The sequence below is a fragment of the Clarias gariepinus genome, chromosome 24 (assembly GCF_024256425.1).
Source record: "Clarias gariepinus isolate MV-2021 ecotype Netherlands chromosome 24, CGAR_prim_01v2, whole genome shotgun sequence".
NCBI classification, from domain to species: Eukaryota; Metazoa; Chordata; class Actinopteri; order Siluriformes; family Clariidae; genus Clarias; species Clarias gariepinus.
In genome coordinates this window covers 22,409,673-22,434,080 of record NC_071123.1, presented here as the reverse complement: position 1 = coordinate 22,434,080, position 24,408 = coordinate 22,409,673, and the positions used below count along the sequence as shown (strand labels likewise).

The 24,408-nt window shown below is 35.8% G+C and overlaps 1 protein-coding gene across 1 annotated transcript; it reads left to right on the top strand.

The window, feature by feature from the left end:
* The first annotated feature begins 4,543 nt into the window (after positions 1-4,543).
* On the top strand, positions 4,544-5,825 carry LOC128511930 (uncharacterized). Its single transcript, XM_053484978.1, has 5 exons — positions 4,544-4,594; positions 4,701-4,823; positions 4,932-5,076; positions 5,291-5,326; positions 5,560-5,825. The coding sequence occupies exons 1-5, from the start codon at positions 4,544-4,546 to the stop codon at positions 5,823-5,825; spliced, it is 621 nt and encodes a 206-aa protein (XP_053340953.1).
* The last annotated feature ends 18,583 nt before the right edge of the window (positions 5,826-24,408 follow it).

The window sequence follows — 24,408 nt, the reverse complement described above, 5'->3', positions numbered from 1 at the left end:
TGCTTTCAGCCCCTCCTGTCTTCCCCTTCACACCTTACACAGTAAAACTTTCTCCTCTCACACACATTAACAAAAGGACTGTTGTTAGCTTCTCCGCTTTATTTTAATGTTGGTCGCGACATTGTATCAACCCGTTATTTCATGCTCGTGTAATAATGAGATGGACAAACTGGTCGATGCCCGTTCTTTTATTTGCTGCGTTGTCGGGCTATAGTACAAACCTTCGGGTGGATCCTGCACTTAAATCCAAAAAAAAAAACTACTAAAGAACAAAACTCAGGCTCTACAGTATTTCCTAGCTTACATCTCGCATTCGCGTTTACACACACCGGACTGCATTACCCACAATGCTTCTCCCGCGTTGGACTACATTTCCGTAAACAGCTGTCATAAATCAACCTCTCTGTCCCGCAACACTGTTTTGTCGGGAAAAATTAGCAAGGAACATCGCTAATGACACTCGTGTGAGCGCTTTATTACAGAATCACTGCTGTAAAGTAAAACAAACAAACAAATAAACCGCAATTTACCTTTGAAAAGAATCGAGACAGAGCAGAGTTTCTGTGTAAGGCAGAGTGTGTGTGTGCGCACATAATTTGACAATTTGCCGGTTCACACACACTCTCTCGCCTTAATGCAAGACACACACACATTAAGGCGAGAGAGTGTGTGTGAACCAGCACAGTGTCAAATTACGCACAAACACACACATAGTGATAAGCTGAGGAAGAAAATAGATTTTTACCCTCTGTATTTAGAATTTCTTTTGCTTTACTCAAACACACGTGTGTTATAAGAAACAGTACATGCGCTGTACACGCGCTTACAAACACAAAATAAAATATGTTATACACACACACACACACGTGGTCACAGTGTTATAGTAAACAGTACACGGATGTTGATTATACCAGTGAGAGACGAGCACTAAGACCCAGCAGGGGACACGATTATGTACAATTCTGCAGCACAAGAGGGAGAAAAAACGTTGGCTCAGTTGTGATCACGTGACGCTCGGCGTCAAAACAAGAAGCGCATGATACATGATACTCAGTGCTCATAAACCAAGACAATGCTCGTTTTTTAAGGCTTTTCCATCTTGTGTTAATGGTATGTGGCCAATGTATGTTTTCCAATGGTGTTTCCAAATGTTTGAGAAGGGCCTCCGTTGGAATCAGAGTATAGAGTTTGTTGTAGTGGTCAACATGCTAGGTCAACTTAGCTATGTTTATCTATAACCCAGAACCAATCTTTCATAGTTTGAATCCAGAAATATAGCTGTGTCATCAGGTAAGACAAATTCCATAGACATGATAACCTGGTGATTCAGTACATTCAGGCCATCAGCTGACTTCATTTTATTGCCGCATAACTATGCTAAGTCTAGAGCTGAGCGACTGGAGCAACCCCAGATCATAACACTGCCTCCAGAGACTTGTACAGTGGACAATATGCATGATGGGTACATCGTTTTATGCACTTCCCTTTTTACCCTGGAAAGACCCTATTCTGACCCTATTCCAGAGTAATGGGCGTGTCAGGGTAAAAAGGGAAGCGCATGAAGCGATGCACCCATCATGCGCTTCCCTTTTTACCCTGACACGCCCATCACTCTGGAATAGGGTCAGTCTGGACTCACCAGGTCACATGAACCTACAATCTTTATGCTCTGTACCAAACTGAAGCCTTTTCATTAACAAGTGGTTTTCCTACAGACACACAGCTGTTTAGTATGTTACTGTATGTTTTTATCACATTGTGTGTATGTAAATGCTTTTACTTTCACTATCAAACATATCTATGTTTTTTACAGTAGATTATTTTTAGTTTAAGTGATGTCTATTTATATTTTTCTTCCACAAAGTTGATGGTTCAGCACTATCTTTACAGGTTTTGATTAATTTCAGTAATTCAAACCTCCTTAGTCGCGTTCTTTGCTTGATGCAACCCAATAATAAATAGCAACGGTATTTTAAATGGCAGTGTATTTCTCAGGTACTTTTGGTTATATTTATTGCTGAGGTAGATTAAATGGATACATGAATATTTAGATAATAAATAGCAGCACAGACCCTAGGGGGAATCCCTGAAGTTAAAGTTTAGGTAGTAAGGATGGTACTCACCAGAGACCATCTGATATGATATTATCACAATAACTATTTTTAAATACAACTTCTAATCTAAAAAATCTTATAATTCAATATTCAGTATTCCCGATTCAATACAATGCTGTGCTGCCTGCCAGTGTGTAAATAATTTAGAGTTCACCATCTGTAGGATTATAGAGGAATGACAATGTTTTATCACCTCAAATGCAAATGTATAAATTAAATTTTAATATATATTTAATATTTTATATATATTAAAAATAAATACATATTTTTTATTGATTTTGGAATCATTAATGGCCAAAGGGGAAGAATTTTTTTTTCTTTTAATTAAGCTTATGCAACGTCATCTGGAGGACAACAGTGTCAAAACTCAAAAATTAATTTAAAAATATAAAGCCATTAATGATTCTGCAGTCTGAAGTTTTCCCATTACTGGGCACATTGTTTAAATGATAATTTGTATCATAATTTGTGCTCCTCATCCTCTGTATGAGGAGCCAATCTTTGGCCACTAGTACCACTGGACTGTGATCAGTTAGGCCTTGCTAGGATTGTTATAGGCTGGGAATTAAAACAGCACAGCATATAAATAACAGTGCAAGCTGGAAAAAATTCTTCCTGAAAAAAAAAAAAAAAAATTTATCAATATGTTTGTCTGATGCCAGTTTTGCCTTTGAAAGGTTCCTCTTGGAGTCCTTCCACCTTTAAAACACATGTAAGTAGGCGGATCTCTGCTCAATTGCCATTAATTTGAATGTGTGTGTGTGCATGGTGCGTTGTGATGGCCTGACTTCTCATTTATACTCCCTTTGCATGCTGTGACTGATTGATTAATGTGTTTTATTTATTCTTCAAACACGAAAGTTTAATTGAACATAGTGAGAATAAAAAAGGGCTAAATTTTATTTACATGTTTGCATGTTGAAGTGTTTGAAAGTTTGAAAAATAAGTTGAAAACCAACTTAAAATCATACAGGCCTAAACTTCACTATGTAGAAATGTAATGTTTAATTCAACAGTTATATATATATATATATATATATATATATATATATATATATATATATATACACACACACACAGTCTCCACAGCACTCAGCAGACACTGAACTACCGCTTTTCAAGTTCACTGCAAACTGTTCTTTGGATGAGCACGGAGATAAATACAGGTAAATAAAGATGAATAGACATCCTATTGAATTTCACAATGTGAATTGTAATTTATATGTTATAGGTTTTTGTTTAGGGCACAAATACAATGTCAAAATATTTATATAAAAATCTGAAGAAGCTGAATGTTGTAGTAATCACACAGCTATTGATTTTTCTTTTGTCTGTATTAATGCACTTAAATAATGTATAACACTATCCTTACTACCACACTGAGGCTTAGTTGATGGCATTCAAACTAAACCTTGTTAAATGTATACTTTAATTTGTCAATTTCTGTATTTAAACAAAATTTGATTGCTGAATTATTATAGATGATACATTTATCCTGAGTTTTTGGTTCTTCAGGATTCTCTGGCTTCCTGCTGGTCAGTTCATGTGCAAGTTCTCCAACCTTGTGTTTGAGATGGAAGGGGAAGTAAAAGTGCTGTATGGAATAGCGTCCTGGAATCGTTGTCACTTGGATGCATTAGGACAGAAGCAGCCTGCAGGACCTCTGTACAGTATTAAATGTCTTGAAGGTTCAATCCATCTCCTGCACCTTCCACACTGTGAGACCCGTGAGTTTACTTTTTTTTTTTTTCATTTTAGAGTTCAATTTAAAGATACATTATTATTAGGTGCAACTTAATAAAAAAATTAAAGTTGCATTTTCTAGCAATTTCAAAACAACCTAAAGTGTGGATCCATAAGCCTTTGGCCATTGAACCCATTTAAGGGCTCTAAGAATTGCTACAGTTTGCCCACAAAGACAAATTTCTTGCACATACAAACATTTTTATACAGCAAAGGTGAAAAGTTCCAAGAACAGGCAATGCTATTTTAAAGTACAATATATATTACTGTGTTAATAAAAAAAAATATTCAGAAAGTGAATACAACAGTATCTTGTAAAATGGTGACTTCATCAGTAAATGTATATTATTGTTTGTGATTTGTCTTTATTCACCATTAACAGTTGAAGTAGTTAAGGGCTAGAGAGAGAGAGAGAGAGAGAGTACCTTGTTAATCCCAAATGGAAATTCTAAATGTATACCAAAATTGTATTATAAAATATATATTATGTTACAGGTGAAGACTTGGCCAAATTGACTGTGGCACACGTGACCGGTGATAATGTGGAGATTATTCAGCCACTAAAAGTAACAAACACACACGTGATCATAGATATTCAGCGTCTCTCCCTTTTTAGTATCATAAAAGAATGGCTATTCCAAGCACATCCCATCAAAGCACAAGTTCTTCTGTTTTATCAAAGAGGAATGACTAAACTTAACATCCATCTGGTGCCAGGGAATGTCCCAGTTGAGGAGGTAATTTGGTTTAAAGCATGCTTATTATGTTTAACAATATATCTCGGTCTTCTTTATTCCTAATAGGATTATTTTAAGGTGTATATATTTTTTTTATGTCTTGCAGGTACAGAAAAGACAGGAGTGCAACACGTACATTATGACAAGCTCCAAATGTATTCTGACTCCTGGTGAAATATACAGACCGTGCTGTAAAACTACTGAGTGTGATTGTATATCCCAACCAGAGGTAAATTAAAGCCACTTACGTCGTTATACAAAAGGCTTATTATCACCTTTGTTACTTTAGAAACATGGTTGACTTTTAGAATAATCTCTCCATTATCTTTTTCATTAGCATGAGACTTTTGATTGTGACTTTGGCCCCAACTTTCACCCTACATATGAGGTGATCTTGAGTGAAGAGGTTAAAAAAGTCACATTAAGTCTTTTGGATGAAAAGGGCGAGGAGGTGTGGATGCCTCGTGTGGTCTTTCTGACAGGTTAGCACATTTATCAGTGGCTGGTATCAGTGGAGTGGCAGAGTTAAGTCTTTTATACACTCGTTTATTCATTCAGTTATTAATTCAGTGCATACAATTGATTTAAATAATAAAAGCAGGGGTTTGATCAAATTTTCAGAAACTTTAGATCTGGTCCATATTATTGACAATAGTTTAAAACCATCACGTCTTGCTTTCTGTTTTGCCACATCAGGTACAAAGAGAACCTCACTCACATTAGATTCTACAGGTATGACTGTCTTTTAATCATATATTTTTTTCTTTAACAGGAACACTTTAAATGAGGCTTTGTCTTTTAAATATTTATATAAAATGATTAATATGAAACCCATTTAAATATATTTTTTATTTCTGTTAAATATAATATTTTAATACAAATGTAATCCTGTTGCAGGAAACAAATGATGCTTTGTACAATGTAAGATTAATGTTTGCAGTCATTTAATGATCTCTGCATTTTAGGTGCTGATTTTGTGGATAAACACAGTGAAAAGCTCATTCAGAGAGTTTCAGCGGTAATGGAGATTGCAGACCATCTAAAAGCCAGGGATTTTATTACTAATGAAATGTACAGTAACATTCAGGTAAAGGCAACACCTCAAGAGAAAATGAGAACCCTGTACACATGTCTCGACTCAGGAGGAACATCTGTGAAAACAGAATTTTATAAAATCCTCAGGGAGAAAGAGCGTTTCCTAGTGGATGATCTGGAGTCTGGATTTCAGTGAATCAGGCACACCTTTGTAAATACAGTTTGTATTGTAACTTTTTATTGTGAAATTTTGTATATTTTTATTATTGTGTTTTAAACTGTAATTATGAGTCTCTACAGTCTAACAGCATCATTAATACATTTAATTGTAGCATTTAAGAATTCTATTTAAATCCCTAGAGTGCAAGTGTAATAATTATAGCTATAAATGTACGCATTTTATTTTATTGCCTTAGCTATAAATAGTGAATTTGGAAGAAATTCAGTTAAATTTCTTTATTATTGTAGATGTAAAAACTCTTCCTTTATGCTATACTATGTTCCTGTTTTCTACTTTTGTTTTAAAGAACACTTTTATGTCTTGGATATGCATCTTATTTTTTAAATTGCCAACCTTTATGCCTTTTTATCATCAATGGGGAAAGTTTACCCTGGGAATAAAAAAAAGCATTGGCAGTCTGTAGTCCAATTGCAAGCAGACTGAATACTGGTCTTTGATGCATTATTGGACCTTGTAACAAGGTTATGGTTGTCTGCAAGTTCATCTGTTTCATTTGAGTTTTGTAAACCCAAAGGGCACTGTTATGTCTAGGGATGGGTCCGTACAGTGTAAGAATGGATCTACATTGGTGTTATAACAGTAGAAGGAATGAGACAAAAGTGTTAGCTTAGGAACCAGTGAGATTGTATTGCTGACAAAAATATACACGTGAACAAAAGATATACATACAAATATGGACATATTTTTTTTTTTATCTGTTTTTAAAATAACTGACTTGCCTACAAAAACAAACAAAAAATAAAAATAAAAATACAAATACCTTTCCTGCCTTCCTAAACCAAAAACAGTGATTATGAAATGAAACGGCAGCCACGCGCCTACTTCCGGTGCGTGCACAATTATATACAGTGAGCAGTGGCGGCTGCTTTAAGACTACAAGGGAACCTCCGCTTCCTCTACTATGTCAAAAAAATAAATGCTCATATATGCACTGTCGTATTTATATTGGTTTTAATAAAAGTGCGCTAGAACACGTTCAACTTTATGACTAGCTCGTTCAGAATCAGGTATTTATTGTAGATAGTTTGATGCGATTTTCTTGTCATACATTTCCATGCAGCACAGCGCGTTAAAGCCTCCTGAAGCCCAGCTTCACTGGAGCTCTATGGGCAGCACAGAGGAGCTTTTTTCACTGCAGAAAAGCTGGACGGTAATTGGGGAAATGCACCAAAATCGTCACTTCCAGGGAAGCTCAGCTTCTCTGGGAGTGAATGGAGCAGTGGGCGGGCCAGGACACTGGGCTGCTGCATGATGATTGGAGGAGCTGTTTAAAGGGCGGAACCCCTTTTTTGATTGACAGCATGTCATAAGTATACATCAGCGCTACAAAGATTCGAGTTCAGTCCCATGCGGATTTGCAGGTAAAGAGGTATGACGAACTGCTGCACTCTGTATTGTTTGCTGGTGATATAAACCATTTTTGTTTATACAGTACAAATTCATACAAATTAATCTTTAAATAAAAAAAAACATATTATAGCGTTCTTGATTTTGCTCCTTGTTTCAGCATTGTAAAGTTAGTTCGTTTATATAATTAAAGAACTCATGGAAGGGGAAACTAGCCAGCTAGCAAGCTGTGCATAATGGCAGACAGTGCTAATATTGTTGACCTGCTTTTGGCAAAACTATTTAGTAGTCTTCCTTACGAGGAGAGAGAAATATGAGCTTCTCCTGTTTCAAAAGCTAGCAGCCGCCACTAACAGTGAGGTTATATACACTGAGATTATTATCTTAATTATATAACTGTACAGTGAGAGACAATCAACCAAACCAAAAGACAAAACAAGAATTGAAGGCAATCAGAGGGAAAAAGTCAAAACTAGAATACACAGAAGATCAGAATGTCACAGTTTCAATCATAATATCTCTCGTCTCCACACATCCAACGCCTCGCCTACATTTCTTCCTCTTCACGTGGCTCTCTCAGATTTATGTATGGTCACAGATTGATGATGTCACTCTTAGGGCGGAAACAACCATGTGGATGGTGAGGAAAACGCGAAGTGGAGTTTCAGCAACACACACACACACACACACACACACCAGGGCACAACAACAAATATGTCCCAATATATTGCAGGTCTTAATTGCTCACAATAAGACTTTGTTTAGTGCCTTTTTTTGTAGAGAAACCTGTAAACATGTAACACTACAATACAGTGACAACTAAAATGACTGTATTTGAAGGTAAGTGTATATTCACATTTGCTCTACAGCCGCAAAATGTCTATAAGGTTGGTCCTGTCATTGACTATGTGGCTGTTTGAAAGGGCTTTTACTGTATAATGCCAAAAAAAGGTGAAAAAGTTAATTTTCAGATAGGATCATATACTGTAACACTATTTTTTTTTTTATTACTTAATGTTTCTTAGCTCCCGATCCACACTTGATTTTTGTAGGTATGCATACACTTATATTTTTTTCATCAGATAAAAGAAACACATTTGCTAAATACAATTTCATGCCCTTTTATGTAGCATTTGTAACTTCTTTTAAATTCTTAAATTCTTAAATTTAATAAAATCTTTCAGTGGTCTTAATTGTCATTCAGATAAAACTTTAGATTTTACATGAAAAGACAAACCTGAAAAATTTTATTTTGCTAAAATGCAAAATTGTAAAGATATTGCAACATGAATTTGCATTGTTTTCTGTATTATATATATATATATAAAAGTTAAGTTAATCTGCATTTGCTCAGAACTCAAGACACTGCATTTTTCCACTAAAATACCTTTACATAATCCCTGACAATTTTTATTAGGTGCACACATTAAATAAGCAATAATCTTGTTAATTTTAATGTTAAAATGTTATGTAATTTTAATGTAAAAACTTTTAAAACCTCGTGAAATTTTTTAACAAGCAGAAGACGAAGCAGATTGAACCAACTTGTATGACTGAGGGTAAGAATAAAATTAGTTGGTCAAATAGTTGTATTTGGCCCAGGAGTTGTTATGAAATCAACCCACAATACTGGATCTGTTTATAATGTTTATTAATGTACAACATAATATATAATCTGACTCTCAGGTCAGAGCCTAACTTGAGTGGGTGTAATGAATGGGCTCCCATCTCTAGGATCACACAGCGTTATTAGACAGGGAACTATAACTAAGAAAACGGTGAATCATTTAATCATTTCATTTGGCTAACACATAAATGTCTTTGGCTTATGTATAATATAATTAAAATTATTTATAGGATTTTTTAAATAGCTGTTTTATATTGTTGCAGTAACGTGAAACAATACAAAATAGAATACAATGGTCATTAATTACAGAAAGAAAAAAAATACAGAATCTAAAATTTAGTTGAAAGGAAAATAAAATACAAATGAAAACAAAAAAAAATGGGTTATACTGATATAAGTATAAATAATAAATATAAAATATAAATAATAGAGAAGTGGGATTTAGTTCTTTAAATGCATCCATAGTACTGTATCTTCTACCTTCCATTTCAATTATATCTACTCAATTATTTTACTTATTTTCACTTTGCATTAACTTTTGATTTTCATTACATTTACTTAATTTTGTACATCATTGTACTAAATATAGTTATTCAGGTCTACTTCATTTTTTTTTACTGACTTGTACTCAACTCATGAAGTATATTTTACATGATTTTTATATTTTTTATATTTACCCAATATTTTTAAGTTTAAAAATGTTTCACCAAAAAAAATTAAGTACAGCACAGTTTTATTTTTTAGAGTGCATTTATCAGTGGCTGGTATCAGTGGCCGCAACCCTGAATGCAGGATAAAGCGTAATATAAAAGATGAGTGAGTGAGTAAGTGGTATCAGTGGAGGGGCAGAGTTAAGACTTTTATACTCTCGTTTATTCACTCAGTTATTCAGTGAGTGCATACCATTGATTTGATTTAAGCAGTGGTTTAACCTAATTTTCAGAAACTTTAAATCTGCGTCTATATTAATGACAATAGTTTTAACTTCTGTTTTGTCACATCAGGTACAATGAGAACCTCACTTACATTAGATTCTACAAGTATGGCTGTTAATTATTATTATTATTACAATGGAACCTCGGATTACGAGCATAATTCGTTCCGGACGCAACGTATTTCAAAACACTCGTAAACCAAATTTAATTTTCCCATAAGAAATAATGGAAGCTCAAATTATTTGTTCTAATAAATACATAATAATAATTAATACAAAATATTAAGTTAAAATAAAACAAATTAATCTGCACTTTACATTAAAAAATTAATAATAATAGACCCGGGCAGATTAGTGTTTCCATTTTTAACGAAATGACTGTTTTGTCTGAAAAATTTGCATGAACACATTGTGTGAACACATACAAATGGAATCACTGCTGTAAAGTAAAAAAAAATGAACCGCACTTTACCTTTGAAAAAAGTTTCTGTGTAGAGCAGAGTGTCTGCGTGTGTAATTTGATACTGTGCCAGTTCACACACACACTCCCTCTCTCTTTCGCCTTCAGCGTGTGTGTGTGTTTGTGTTGGTTTTTGTGGTTTACAAGAACCTTTGACCTGAATACGCACCAGCATTATAAGGACATTTGGGTTTATGAGGACAGGGGTCATGTCCTTATAAGTCTGGCAATGTAGAAGCCATTATCTAAATCCAGGAAGTGATTCTGTCGCTTTTTGGGGCTATGTTCTTATAGACCACAAAAATGTGAAAAAATACTACACACTGTGTATTCTCTAACCCACAGATGCGCGCCTGTAGCCAGGTTTTCTTTTTATAAAGTCGTTTAATCACATTATCAAATTAAATGGAATTTAGAAACAACAAAATAAGAGTCACCCAAATCAAAGAAAGAATCAAGACAAACAAACCCTATTACTAAATCCTGATCTAACTAACACAATACATACAAAATAAACCCGAAATCTTCAGCGCATGCAATGCTCTAACTAACTTCCTGAACATAAGAAAACAAAAGTACAGGGGTGGTGCAACACTCAACCTAAGCTAACAATTAACTAACTTAATAATAAAAGCACTAACATGCTTCCTAACAATGGGGTTGAGCTTGCCATGTAGTAGGCTAAACCAAACTCCAACACACTTTGTGTAAACACACACAGTTCAACAGAGCTCTAAAGAAATATCCAATCACACAACCAAGCCATAAACAATATTATGAAACAATTCACAACTGAATGTCACTAAAGTCAGACATGCACAGTTGAACTAATTAAAGCACATGGTACGCTGGCAAGGCGCGCACACTACACTCTGAATGCAGGGCCTCATATACTTGCCGCACACCACTGATTGGCAGAGCATCATGATGGTAATGATGATTGACAGCTCAGTGAGCCAGAAACCTCTGACCCAAGTGTGGGGAATGAGCACCAAAGGCAAAAGAGCAAGAGGGCAGAAGAAATAATAAACACACAATACACACAAACATACGTGGAACGTACTGTAACACAGCCTACTGATTTTGATAAGGAAGATTTCCTATTGGAATACAGAGGGGATCTCATAAACAAAGAAGAATGTGAGCGGAGGCAAAGAATATATGATGCCCTCAAAGTATACATGTTTAAATTTCGATTCAATGGCAAATTCCTTTGGTACGTGCAAATATTATTTTATACATGTGGGGGGGGGGAATGTGGCAGTTGTTATTTGCATGGTTATTTAGCACTAATGATCACGACCCGTGTTCACCAAGCGTCTCAGGGTCGGAAATCGCTCCTACTGTAAGTGGGCAAAAATTTCATAATGACGCTATTTTGTCCTTTTTTCAGGAGTAGGGAGGGATAAGAGCTATTCATCAAGATTCTTGATTGGGCCAGGGGTAGCTCAGTGGTTAAGGCTTTGGACTACGGTTCAGAAGATCCCAGGTTCAAACCCATGGAGAAACACAATTGCAGCTCAAACTGTGAGCTGAATAGCGATATCCAATATTGAGCATGTCTGTGATGTAAGTTAATTGACTTTTGATAAATTCAATATATAAGTCTGCATATACAGTCTGCATATACAGTAGTATAGTCACTTCTGTGTGAAAGGTAGTAACGAAATAAGATTGCTGAGTCGGCAGATCACATGAAATAGCACAAAATATTTTTGTTTGCTTGCTTTATGCCCATAAATATTTAAAACCTTCACAACTCCGTTTTTAGATGATGTCATTTAAGAATTCACCGACACCAGAACAACAAGATACAGCAGATAAAAAGACATCCAAAAAGGTGATGTAAAAAAGAGTAAAGTGTCATCCTTACGATTACAGTTACTCCTACAAATGTGTGCACTGTTTATTATATCTGTGCACAGTGTGAACATTGTAGCATTTTTTTTTCTGAATATGCAAACTTTGATTTCATCTTTTGGATACATTGTTTGATATTCTGCTGGATACATTTTTCTCTTATTTCTTAGTGTCAGATAAGCAAGTTGCCATCAGACAGTGCTGCCTGTGAAGAACTGATTGTAGTAACAGATGAGGTAAATTAGAGTTATTCTGCATTCGAGTAAAGTCGTATTTGTGAGAACTGTGTTAACATACAAATTTAGTGCAGTGTTTTACCTTTCTGTAGCTGCATATAACTTGATAATTGTTTTGTAGACTCCTAGTGAGGTTCAGCATTCTACCCATGAGTTAAACACTACATCTCAGTCAGAAGTCAGAGCTGAAGTGGAAGTATCAGTGGTAATAGAGTTAAGTTTCTGTGCCCATGCTAAAGGACTGGAAAAGGTTGTTCAGAAGATCTAATTCTTATTTAATATTCAAATCCATTGCCTGTAGTAGAAAATTATTTCAGGTTACCCTTGATATGGCCCAATTGTCCTCAGAGAAGCAGAATTATGTCGAGAAGAACGATGGGGAGAAGTTAATATTTAAATTACATGATTAAAAAAAATGATTACTTGTAGTCTTTACCTATTGATCTAATACCTGGTTGTTTTTTATTCTTAATATTTCGACTGATCACATAAAATCGCATAGAAAAAAATGTTTGCTTGCTTTATGCCTGTAAATATTTTAAACCTTCACAACTCTGTTTTAAGATGACATCATCTAAGAATTCACCGACACCAGAACATCAAGATACAGCAGATAAAAATGCATCCAAGAAGTTGACGTAAGAATGACACTTCACTCTTTTTTTTACGACTACAGTTACTCTTGACAGTTAGTCAAGTTCTTCCACACCAAACGCGCTGATCCATGTCTTTATGGACCTTGCTTTGTGCCCTCGTGCACAGTCATGTTGGAACAGGAAGGGGCATCCCCAACTGGTCCCCAAAAGTTGAGGGGATGAAATTGTCTCAAATGTCTTGCTATGCTGGAGCATTCAAAGTTTTTCACTGGAAATAAGGGGCTGAAACTCCTGAAAAACAACCTCACACTAGTTACAACATGAATACACATTAGTGCACAAAGCTACGGTCCATAAAGACATACAGAACATCAGAACATCAACAGATGCCTTTAAAAAGCTCTATACCTCAGTGAGGTGATTTCACACACTGCCTTAGTTACACTAATTGAGGCTAAATTTAACAAACCATCAACACTATCATTCACCCAAGATGTACAGTGTCGTCATTTCCTTGAGAAGACTGCACATATGGCGTTTGAGAAACTCAAAGAAACATCACCTCAGGTCTACACTGATCTAGCCAAACAACACTTGCAAGAATTATTGTTTTTAATCATAGACATGCTGGCGAGGTGTAAAAAATGCTGCAGGTTTTAGGAAAGGGACAGTACTGCTCTTCATAATGTTTTCCTGGGCCTTAGCAAATTTTAACAAAAACTCTGCAGTCATTTTAGTCCGTGTTTGATGATGTGTACATGTTAAACACATTTTGACATTTTTCATGTCACTTTTACTTTAAGATGAGATCAGTGTGAAGCCAGTGGACCTGAAGCTAAAGATAATGTTCCTGCTGGTGCCTCTAATCATGTTGGTATGGAAACTCATCTTTGTTATGTACAAGGTGACACATAATAAGGGGAATTTTTGAAATGCGTATTGGTAGCCATTAGCAGGTGGTAGCACTGCGGGTTAGTGACATTTAGCAAGTAAACACTTCGCCATTTTAGTAATCATGGATCAGTGGAACGGGCAACAGCGTGCGTTAGCCATGAAAATGTTTTATAAAAACAATGATAGTTCGAAAGCTGCGCAGAGGAAGTTTCGATGTTTTTATAATTTAGGATGTCATGGTGTCGTTCCGTCGAAACGCGATAAAAAATGAGAAAGTGCATATTTTCTTACTCTGGAGTGGACAAGCTGTTACAAATAAATATATTTTTAGATCTCCTCCTGTTACAGCCTGCTGGAGCTAAATCTTTCAGAAATTTATCTTTGTGTGTTTTAATTTTAAAATCTTCAATCTGAACATCAAGGAGAGCATCAAAAGCTATGAATTATGAGAAAAAACAGAATATGCACTGTGTAAACAAATGAGTGTATCATTCCCACACAATCCTGAGAGAGAGAGATAGAGAGGTATTATACTGTGGGGTATGTAAAATACATTACAACAAATGTGGAACTGTATTTTGTTGATTCTTTCCATTGTCACTTTCTTAACACCAGTGAGAGATTCAAGTAGGAAATAAAATCTGCTGTATAAAATCTGCTCACTTTGTAAGAAATCCTAATCAATTCCTTTTAAATGATGGACCAAATGTTTTATACTGCTGAGCATATATTTAAACAAAACTAAACTAAATACATTATGAACATTTACACCACAGCTGGTATTCATTGGCTACATAAAGAAGTATTTTAGCCACAGGGAGCTAACATGTTTGTGCTAAATAACATTATAGATAGCAGTGTCGTAAGCTAACCAAAAGTGAGGCAAATATATATTAACTACAGTAAGCTAAAGCTATCCCAAATGGGCTCAAAAACATTTGAATATTTACATCACAGCTGTTTTTACGGACATCTGTTAGCTACGTAAGGCGCTACCTTTGCCGTGTGTTAAGCTACTGTACACAAGGCAGCATGTTAGCATGATAAGTAGTGTTTTCTACATGCTAACCTAAACTATTTAAGTAAAATTGAAAGACAATGTTTCACTGGGAAAACTAGAAGAAAAAAAAATCATTATTAAAGTATTAGTTTTATGTCATTAGAATAAGAAATATATACTCACCTAAAGCATTATTAGGAACACCTGTTCAATTTCTCATTAATGCAATTATCTAATTAATCAACCACATGGCAGTTGCTTCAATGCATTTAGGGGTGTGATCCTGGTTAAGACAATCTCCTGAACTCCAAACTGAATGTCAGAATGGGAAAAAAAAGGTGATTTGAGCAATTTTGAGCGTGGCATGGTTGTTGGTGCCAGACAGGCCGGTCTAAGTATTTCACAATCTACTTGGATTTTCACGCACAACCATATTTACAAAGAATAGTGTGAAAAGGGAAAAACATCTAGTATGCGGCAGTCCTGTGGGCGAAAATGCCTTGTTGATGCTAGAGGTCAGAGGAGAATGGGCCGACTGATTCAAGCTAATAGAAGAGCAACTTTGACCGAAATAACCAATCGTTACAACCGAGGTATGCAGCTAAGCATTTGTGAAGCCACAACACGCACAACCTTGAGGCGGATGGGCTACAACAGCAGAAGACCCCACCGGGTACCACTCATCTCCACTACAAATAGGAAAAAGAGGCTACAATTTGCACGAGCTCACAAAAATTGGACAGTTAAAGACTGGAAAAATGTTGCCTGGTCTGATGAGTCTCGATTTTTGTTGAGACATTCAAATGGTAGAGTCAGAATTTGGCATAAACAGAATGAGAACATGGATCCATCATGCCTTGTTACCACTGTGCAGGCTGGTGGTGGTGGTGGTGTAATGGTGTGAGGGATGTTTTCTTGGCACACTTTAGGCCCCTTAGTGCCAATTGGGCATCGTTTAAATGCCACGGGCAACCTGAGCATTGTTTCTGACCATGTCTATCCCTTTATGACCACCATGTACCCATCCTCTGATGGCTACTTCTAGCAGGATAATGCACCATGTCACAAAGCTCGAATCATTTTAAATTGGTTTCTTGAACATGACAATGAGTTCACTGTACTAAAATGGCCCCCACAGTCACCAGATCTCCATCTTCGTGCCCTGGATGTGCATCCCACAAATCTCCATCAACTGCAAGATGCTATCCTATCAATATGGGCCAACATTTCTAAAGAATTCTTTCAGCACCTTGTTGAATCAATGCTACGTAGAATTAAGGCAGTTCTGAAGGTGAAAGGGGATCAAACACCGTATTAGTATGGTGTTCCTAATAATCCTTTAGGTGAGTGTATAAGACTATAGTTTACTCATCGTAACAGCTTGCTTGAGTATCCTTTCACTCTTCAAAACACACCCATTCGCCATTAATGTCTCAGTGTTATTCCGAGGGAAAGCTAAACTCCTCCCACTGTCCAGAACATTCTATACAACGTGTGCCATCTTTCACACGCGCAGGAAACTCGCTGAATCTGAGTGTCGGGTGTGTGGCCTTATACAGGTATGTAGATTTCCCAAACTGTTGCCCCTGTGAACAAGGGATAACTGCAGGCTGGAGCAATAGACGTGCCGAAAGGTAGGGGGCGTGCCGAAAGGTTTCTCATTGATGAAAGGAGCTTCTGTGTGGCCAATCAGCGTGCCGAAAGGTAGGGGGCATGTCAAAAGGGTTCTGTTCTAAACCAATCAGCGTTATACTTTTTCATTTTTAACTCATTCACCCATAACATGTACTATATTACGGTTACTACTTGCAATTTAAAGTGAATCGCTTACTTTTGTGTATTTGGGTACATTTAATAGGAGGGTTGCTCTGACCATTTCTCCTGCACATTGGACCGAGTTGTCCTGCAAAGACCTTCCAGTAAGTTTTTGAATCATTGCGTGTTGTACTGGCATATAGTTTAATTACAATTTATTTATTGATTTATTGCTTGCTTGCAAACACTACCCAGGGCATTCCAATGCAGGGTTCCTCCAATAACTGTGGCGTCTTTGTGCTCATGGTGAGTTTATACGACAATTTATACCAGTTCTGTTGTATGTGTATATATATAATTTAAAGCGTCTAAACGGTGTTTGACTTTGAGTATGGCCTCTACATTCCACTGGGGGTGGAGTTTTTAGGTGTGTCTATACATCTATGCTGAACACTTTTTTGCAAGCCAGTATAAAAGCTAAATTTTTTATATTATAATAATGTTTGTTTGTTTTTTTAAACAGGCTAATATGCCAAGCATAAGGAAATGGTGGTGTGCACTCTTACTTGAACGCTTAGGGTAAATTTTAGGTCTTATATAAACTTAGAGATGACATTTAGCACTTTGTAAATTTTCCTTTTTATTTTTTTTTTTAAGGCCTCCTTCAAAAGAAAGAAGGCACAAAAAAGTTGAAGGCTCTGCTTGGTCAAAAGCACATCAAGGCTCAGTGGAAAGTAAACATCTTAACAAACAATTTATAATATAAAACATGGTATAATGTAAAAATCTATTAAAAAACATGGAAATTATAATTGGATTACTTTGTATAGATGTACAATTTTTGTTTTACACAATGTTGCAAATATGCATGTATTTTCACAACTACTTTTAATCATTTTAACATATTTTAATTGTATTTAAAAACCTTTATATAATTGTAAATCTATTAGTACAGATTACTAATTGTTATGTACTTTTTAACATGGTTTTGGTTTGTTTGTCTGTTTTTGTTCTTCAGCCATGGGCCCAACAAAAAACCTTGCTGATGTATGATTGAATATTGTGAAGTATTTACACTACACTTAACACTACCTAGTTTTTCTGTAATTTCGCATTTATTTATTTTTTTCATTTATTCAGCTAGCATCGGAGCTGCTACAACAAGTTCTTCTTGATTTTGTCTATGAAGAAGGAGATGGAGCCTTTCTCTCACGGTCACAAGTGTGCAGAAAGTTTTATGACATTGTAAACCAGCAGGCTTTTCGAAGAAAAGCTCACCTTGCCTGGCTGGACAGTATGTTTATTTATTACTTTAATGAAATAATGTTTTTAAATATTCAGAACATTTATTCTGAATATTTGAAAAGAAATATTCTGCACTTCTTTAAAGATTCTTTTTGTTTCTATATATATATATATATATATATATATATATATTTTTTTTTTTATATATAATATATATATATATATTTATATAATATATATATATATATATATATATATATATTTTTGCTGTTTAATTTTTTTCCCTCCTTTTTGTTTCCCCCTCTTGTGTAGGTATCGTTGACTGGAAGTCTGTCTGTCCTGAAGTGAGGAAAAAATACAGAGTGGAGTTTAGGCTCACCAGGTGTGCTAGGTGTGGATGCATCTAAAAAAAAACAAATAAAAACAGTTGTATACTGGTATACTGTGGCATTGGACGGAAGGGAGTGTTCACAGCATTTTATTCTGACAAAGTTTGACCGATTCTGTTCTATGGACCGCTACTACAGCATGAATGAATGAGCAGATTGGGTGGAGGGGTTATTTTTTTTTTTTTAAACTTGTGGAGACAAGCTCTTAAACAGAACAGCTAAATAAATGTTTTATTGGCTAAAATTGTGTCTGTTTACCAAATTAGTGCCACTTCAAAGGTTACTAAACTGTACCCCTCCTCCTCCTTATTGTGGTGTTTTATGAACCATATTTGTCTTTATCAAGCAATGTGTTTTTAGTTTTCATGCACTTTTAGTAAAACTACAGAAAAACAACTGTCATTTCAAAACATTCCAAATGACTAATTCCTTAACTTTTTTTGGTCTTGTTTAACCAAAGCAAAGTTAATAGTATTCCAAAAATATAAAAATTACATAAAAAATCTTATAAACAGCTTGTGGTACTATATTCTTTTAAATATTTGTAATTTGCTTTTAATTATGAGTTTAATATAGTTAAGGCTAGAAGGAATACAGCTCGAGCTCTGTTGGGCAGGCGCACATCAATCTAACGTTATTTTTCTCTCACTGTACAACAATAAAACTTTTTGTATTACAGAAAGGATTAGTTTTAGACGTGAAAATTTATACAATAGGTATAACAATTCATTTCATTGTTAGTTTCCGGTCGGAGCTATACATCTCTTCTAGCCACGACCATGACTCAAACGCGCAAGGATGACGTCAGTAACCTGTGGCAACGCAGTAGAATGTTTAGTAAGGAATATTTGTAATATCGATATTTTACAGGAAAAGAATGGAATTTTAATATGGAGGATTATGTTGGCTGCATTACTTACACGCATTAGAAAAAACAATAGCGTTTAATATTAGCCTTTGTGTGAAACAGGCAACTTGCGCAACCAATTATAAAGACCTTTCGACACGCCCATTACTCTGATCTGCAGCTACCCCTGTCTCCCTGTGAACAGCGTGTCCTTTCTCATGGGGCGTGGTCTTGTATTGTACAGTAGATTACCCGTATTGTTTTTCCTGTGAATACCGTGTGGGCGTGTCCTGTCTAAGGTCATTTCAGAAAGATATTGGAAGAGACTGAGAAGGCTGAAGGTGTTTATTTTCTTTATTTTATTAAAGCACAATGTTTTGTTGACATTGTGAGTGTACATAAATCAAACTGGACTGTTTACAGATGACGGAGCATTTTAAATTCTCCCACCCGTGGCACAGCCGACTCCTGTTGTGTGGGAGGGAGGTTATGAGCAGTTACGTACCAGATTACGTCACAGAAAAGGCAGCGTTTTTTTTTTTTAGAACAAATATAGCGGGCCTTTTTTTTTTTCGAGGTGGGCGTGGCTACACGCGTCACCCAACAGAGCCAATTAAGTCAGCGCTTTTCCCTCGAGGTGGGCATGGCTATACGCGGCACTCAGCAGAGCCAATCAACGCAATAGTTTTTTCCGTGCATGCACAGGATATGTGTAAGACGAAGACCTAAAAACTGCAACAATCGTCAACAAACAAACGAAAGCGGGACACGGCATGACTTACTATAAAATAATGGTATGTACACTATGATAACTGAACCTTGCTCTATACATTTATCTAAATGTTGAGTAAGAGGAAAGTTATAAGTAGTTATGTGCCAGATGCTGATCAACACCTCGCCTATTGCACGAGTTAGGGACTGTCTGTGAAGGACTGTCCAACTGAAATACGGAAAATATCAATATTGTAAATAAATGCCTTTACTGTATGCATGGTGGTATATTATGACTTTACATAATATTATTACTCATATTATCAGCATATTTATTAATAATAATAATAATAATAAATTTTATTTAATTTAATGGCTTCCAGGCCATGTGACCCAGTGGCTCAAAATCTATTCTAAAATCTGCCTTGCAGAGGGCACAACATTTTTTCATCAAATACTGTATGATCCCTTCAAGAATATTTATTAATAATATTTTTTGATTTTTTTTATTATTTACTTTCAACAGCCTTAAGGTCATGTGACCTATTAGCATTATATCACATTCCATATTCTTAAATTTTTTTTTAATGGATTCATCTTTTCGCATATCTCTGCCACAAATCAGAATCTTGAGCCTGGAGCGCGAATATCCAGTGTCCAACTTCAAACCAACCATTTACCAGTCAACAGCTGGTACTTATGCCAGTATAATATCATATCATATTACATTAAAGATTTTGTCTGATGAGCATGCGCTCTCAGGTAAAGTAAAAAAATAAATAAAAAAGAATTAAGAGACTAGCCTATTAAAGGGATAACCTTATCATGAGCAGATGAGTGTGTTTATTTTCAGTTTTCAAAGCTCTGTACTGTCTCAAGGATTTGGGGGAGATTTTCCTTTTATTTTTCAATTAATAAACCCCATACATTTACAGTTGCTAAACCCCTGCCACGTAACAAAACTATTTATTAAAATGCATTATTATTCAAAAATAAATAGCCATTAAGTTCACTGTAATTTCTTTTTTAAAATTATTTTGTTAGAAACAAAAGATTTATCTAATGTTTTCAAATGTTATGACTGAACAGTTAATTATACAATAAAAATATATAAACGCGGAGCTCAGTGCATGGAAGTGAAATTGGATAAATAATGTTCTGAGGATGAGGACAGGCAGGACTACAGGTGCACACACATGAATACACATCTTATTGACTTTCACAAAACTTTTTTTTCACTTTTTGTTTGTTCCACAAATATAATACGTTATATATGTATGCTAACATATTATATAGCTATCACTTTAAAGCTCAATAGATTTTCAACAAAACCGAATTAAATGTGTGATTTGTGCATGTACTGTATGAGTTCAGACAAATTGACTGCTTAAGTATTATAGGTGACATGTCACCAATCACAAGTTTCTGCTTCTTCAGGATTCTCCAGCTTCCTGCTGGTCAGTTCATTTGCGAGTTCTCCAACCTTGTGTTTAAAATGGAAGGGGGTGTGAAAGTGCTGTACATAATAGCGTCCTGGAACTGTTGGATCAGGACAAACGCAGCCTGCGGGACCTCTGTACAGTATTAAATGTCTTGAAGGTTCAATCCATTTCCTGCACCTTCCACACTGTGAGGCCCTTAAGGTGCCTTTTTGAATTTATGTATTTATGTATTATTAGATGAAACTGAACAAAAAAGTCAAATTGCCTTTTGCCAAATTTTGCCTTTTCAAAGTGACACATCTTAAAAGTTAATTTTTTTCCCCTTGCAGGTACAAAAAAGACAGGAGCGCAACACGTACATTATGACAAGCTCCAAATGTAATCTGACCACTGGTAAAATATACAGACTCTCCTTTCACATCTTTTATTAGCATGAGACTTTTGATTGTGACTATGACCCCAACTATCATCCAACATTTGAGGTCACATTAAGTCTTTTGGATGAAAAAGGCAAAGTGGTGTGGAGGTCTCACGTGGTCTTACTAACAGGTAAGCACATTTATCAGTGGCTGGTATTAGTGAAGTGAAATGAAGTATTTTATACAATCATTTATTTACTCAGTTATTCATTTAGTGCATATAATTGATTTGATTAAAAAAAATAAAAGTGATTGATTAAATTTTTAGAAACTGTAAATCTTGGTCTATATTAATAAAAAAATTGTTTCAAACTATCTTATCTCGTGTTCTGTTTTGTCACATCAGGTACAGCGAGAGCCTCACTCACATTCTACAGGTGTTATGCGTCTTTTAATTTTGTTTATTTCTTTTTTACAGAAACACTTTAATTGATGCTTTGTTTATTAAATATTTATATAAAACACTTAATGTTTTTTTTATTTATATATATATATATATATATATATATATATTCTTTTTATTAAATATTTTAATACAAATGTAATCCTGTTGTAGCAGACCAATGATGCTTTGTACAATGTAAGATTAATGTTTGCAGTCATTTGATTATCTGCATTTTAGGTGCTGACTTTGTGGATAAACACAGTGAAAAGCTCAGTCAGAGACGTCTCTGTAATAGAGACTGTCTAATAGCGAAGGAAATGTTAAGTGATGAAATGTACAGCAACATTCGGGAAAAGACAACACCTTAAAAGAGAACCAGAGAACTTTACAAATGTCTCGATTTAGGAAGAATAATTGTGAAAGCAGAAATTTTATAAAATCCTCCGGGAGAAAGAGCCGTACATAGTGGACGATCTGGAGTCTGAATCATGCATCAAGTTTAGTAAAAATATTAATTTTGTAAATAAATAAATGTATGCATTGTGGTATATGACTTTGCATCATCACTCTAAATATTTAGTAATAAATAAAAAGTAATATCTTTTATTTAAAAAAATTTTTGTTTGTAGAACCGTAAAGCCTTTTTTTTTTCTTAAAAATCATAAAAGATTAATCTAGTGTTTTCAAATGTTTGACTGAACAGTTAATTATAGTTAGACTTTCACAAAACAAGTTTTAATTTTTGAAAAAAAATTCAGATTGCTGAATTATTATACAGTGGTTAATCAATCGGACTGTAGGTCCTACCGTCGCCGCGCTCGGCGGTACCGTTTGGCTTTGTGCGTTTGCTGGCTTTTACCGTTGAGTGGCGCTATATAACTACAGACTGACGCCTCATGCCTTAGTTCATTCTCTGCTGGATTAATGAGACACGGAGTTTTAGAACTGCACGTAGTAGCGGATAAAATCAAGTAAAACATTGTAGTTAAACAAATTTATAATCACAGAACTAAAATGACGATACAAATGTAGAATTTAAATTAAATTAAATCTTATTAGGATCAAATTTAAACAAAATAAATGTTAACACAGTGAGTCTTTAAATTTTATCACGTGTAATTAGAAAAGACGCGTGTAGGGTTTTGTGTCGTCTTATATCTTGTGTTCATTAAATTTATAGTAGATTTATTAACTAAAATAAATGACCATAAAAATTATAACATTGTCAGGACGTTCTACTGCGTCAGCTGATGTTGATCATTCAGCCCCGCTTGTGTTTGTGCGTTATTATAAGAATGAAATGCAGTAGACTGTTATGATCTGTAACGGATTCGACCCATGTTGCACGGGCGGCACCATAAAGCACGGACACGAGGAGAGGTCTTACGGGAAAAGGGTAATTTATTTAGGCAAAATGGGGAAGGAAAGTGTTGAAGGAGGGAGAATGGAAAGAATGGGATAAAGGTTGTGCATGTGCAGTTCCGGGGGCTGTGCCACACTGGCATGCGGGCACACAGCTGACGATAAGTGTTGGTGCGAGTGGCAGAACTGAGCACGCGGAGGCAGCGCTCCTGCACGCTCCCTCGTGACGGCGCTTCTCCCGCTGTCGATGGCCGGCGCGAGTTCTCGCTGACGCAAAAACCTAACCACACTTTTCCTCTTCGGCAGCGGGGCTGCGAGGGCGGGCACGGTGCGGGAGTGAAGATGCCGCGGGAGCTCGCGCAGCTCTTTCTCGCGCTGTCCTCAGCGCGGAGATCAAAGGGCGGAATTCTAATGTCCTTGTTTAAAGTCCCCGGGGCGCGTCACATCTCCCCACTGACATGCTTCTTTCATATTCTCCATTACATCACGTACTTCCCAGACCTCAGACAAACCTCCGCGCCTTGCTTTTATAATGCGGAGCAAGCCCGAGATCATATTAACGTTAATTATCGCCAGCCGGCACAAATAGGCGGCTCCCGTCCCTTTGCTGCCTATTTAGGGAGCCTACGGAGTGAGGGAGTAGTTATAGTAGATTTGGGCGTACACCCATCACACGCGCACGCCGTGGCAGATCATCATAATTGTCCTAAACTTGTATTTCATAAGGTTTTCCGAGCGGTGGTACAGCGCAACGGGGGTCATTATTTACTATTAAACATTAAACGAATTTACAAAACTTAATGCGTGCGATTAAGCGCTGATTCTACGTAGGAAAGTAAAGAAGAGGATCCTGATGCTCAACATTCCGGAGACCAAACCCCATTTAAATTAAATTAACAAATATTGCATGTAAATAACAATAGCCCACGTTTAAAACAGCATTTTATTTAGATTATAAAAAAATAATCCTGCATCTGTTTTAGGTGTTCCAGCTGCCACTGTTCTAGAATTTAAATTAAATCAAATCTT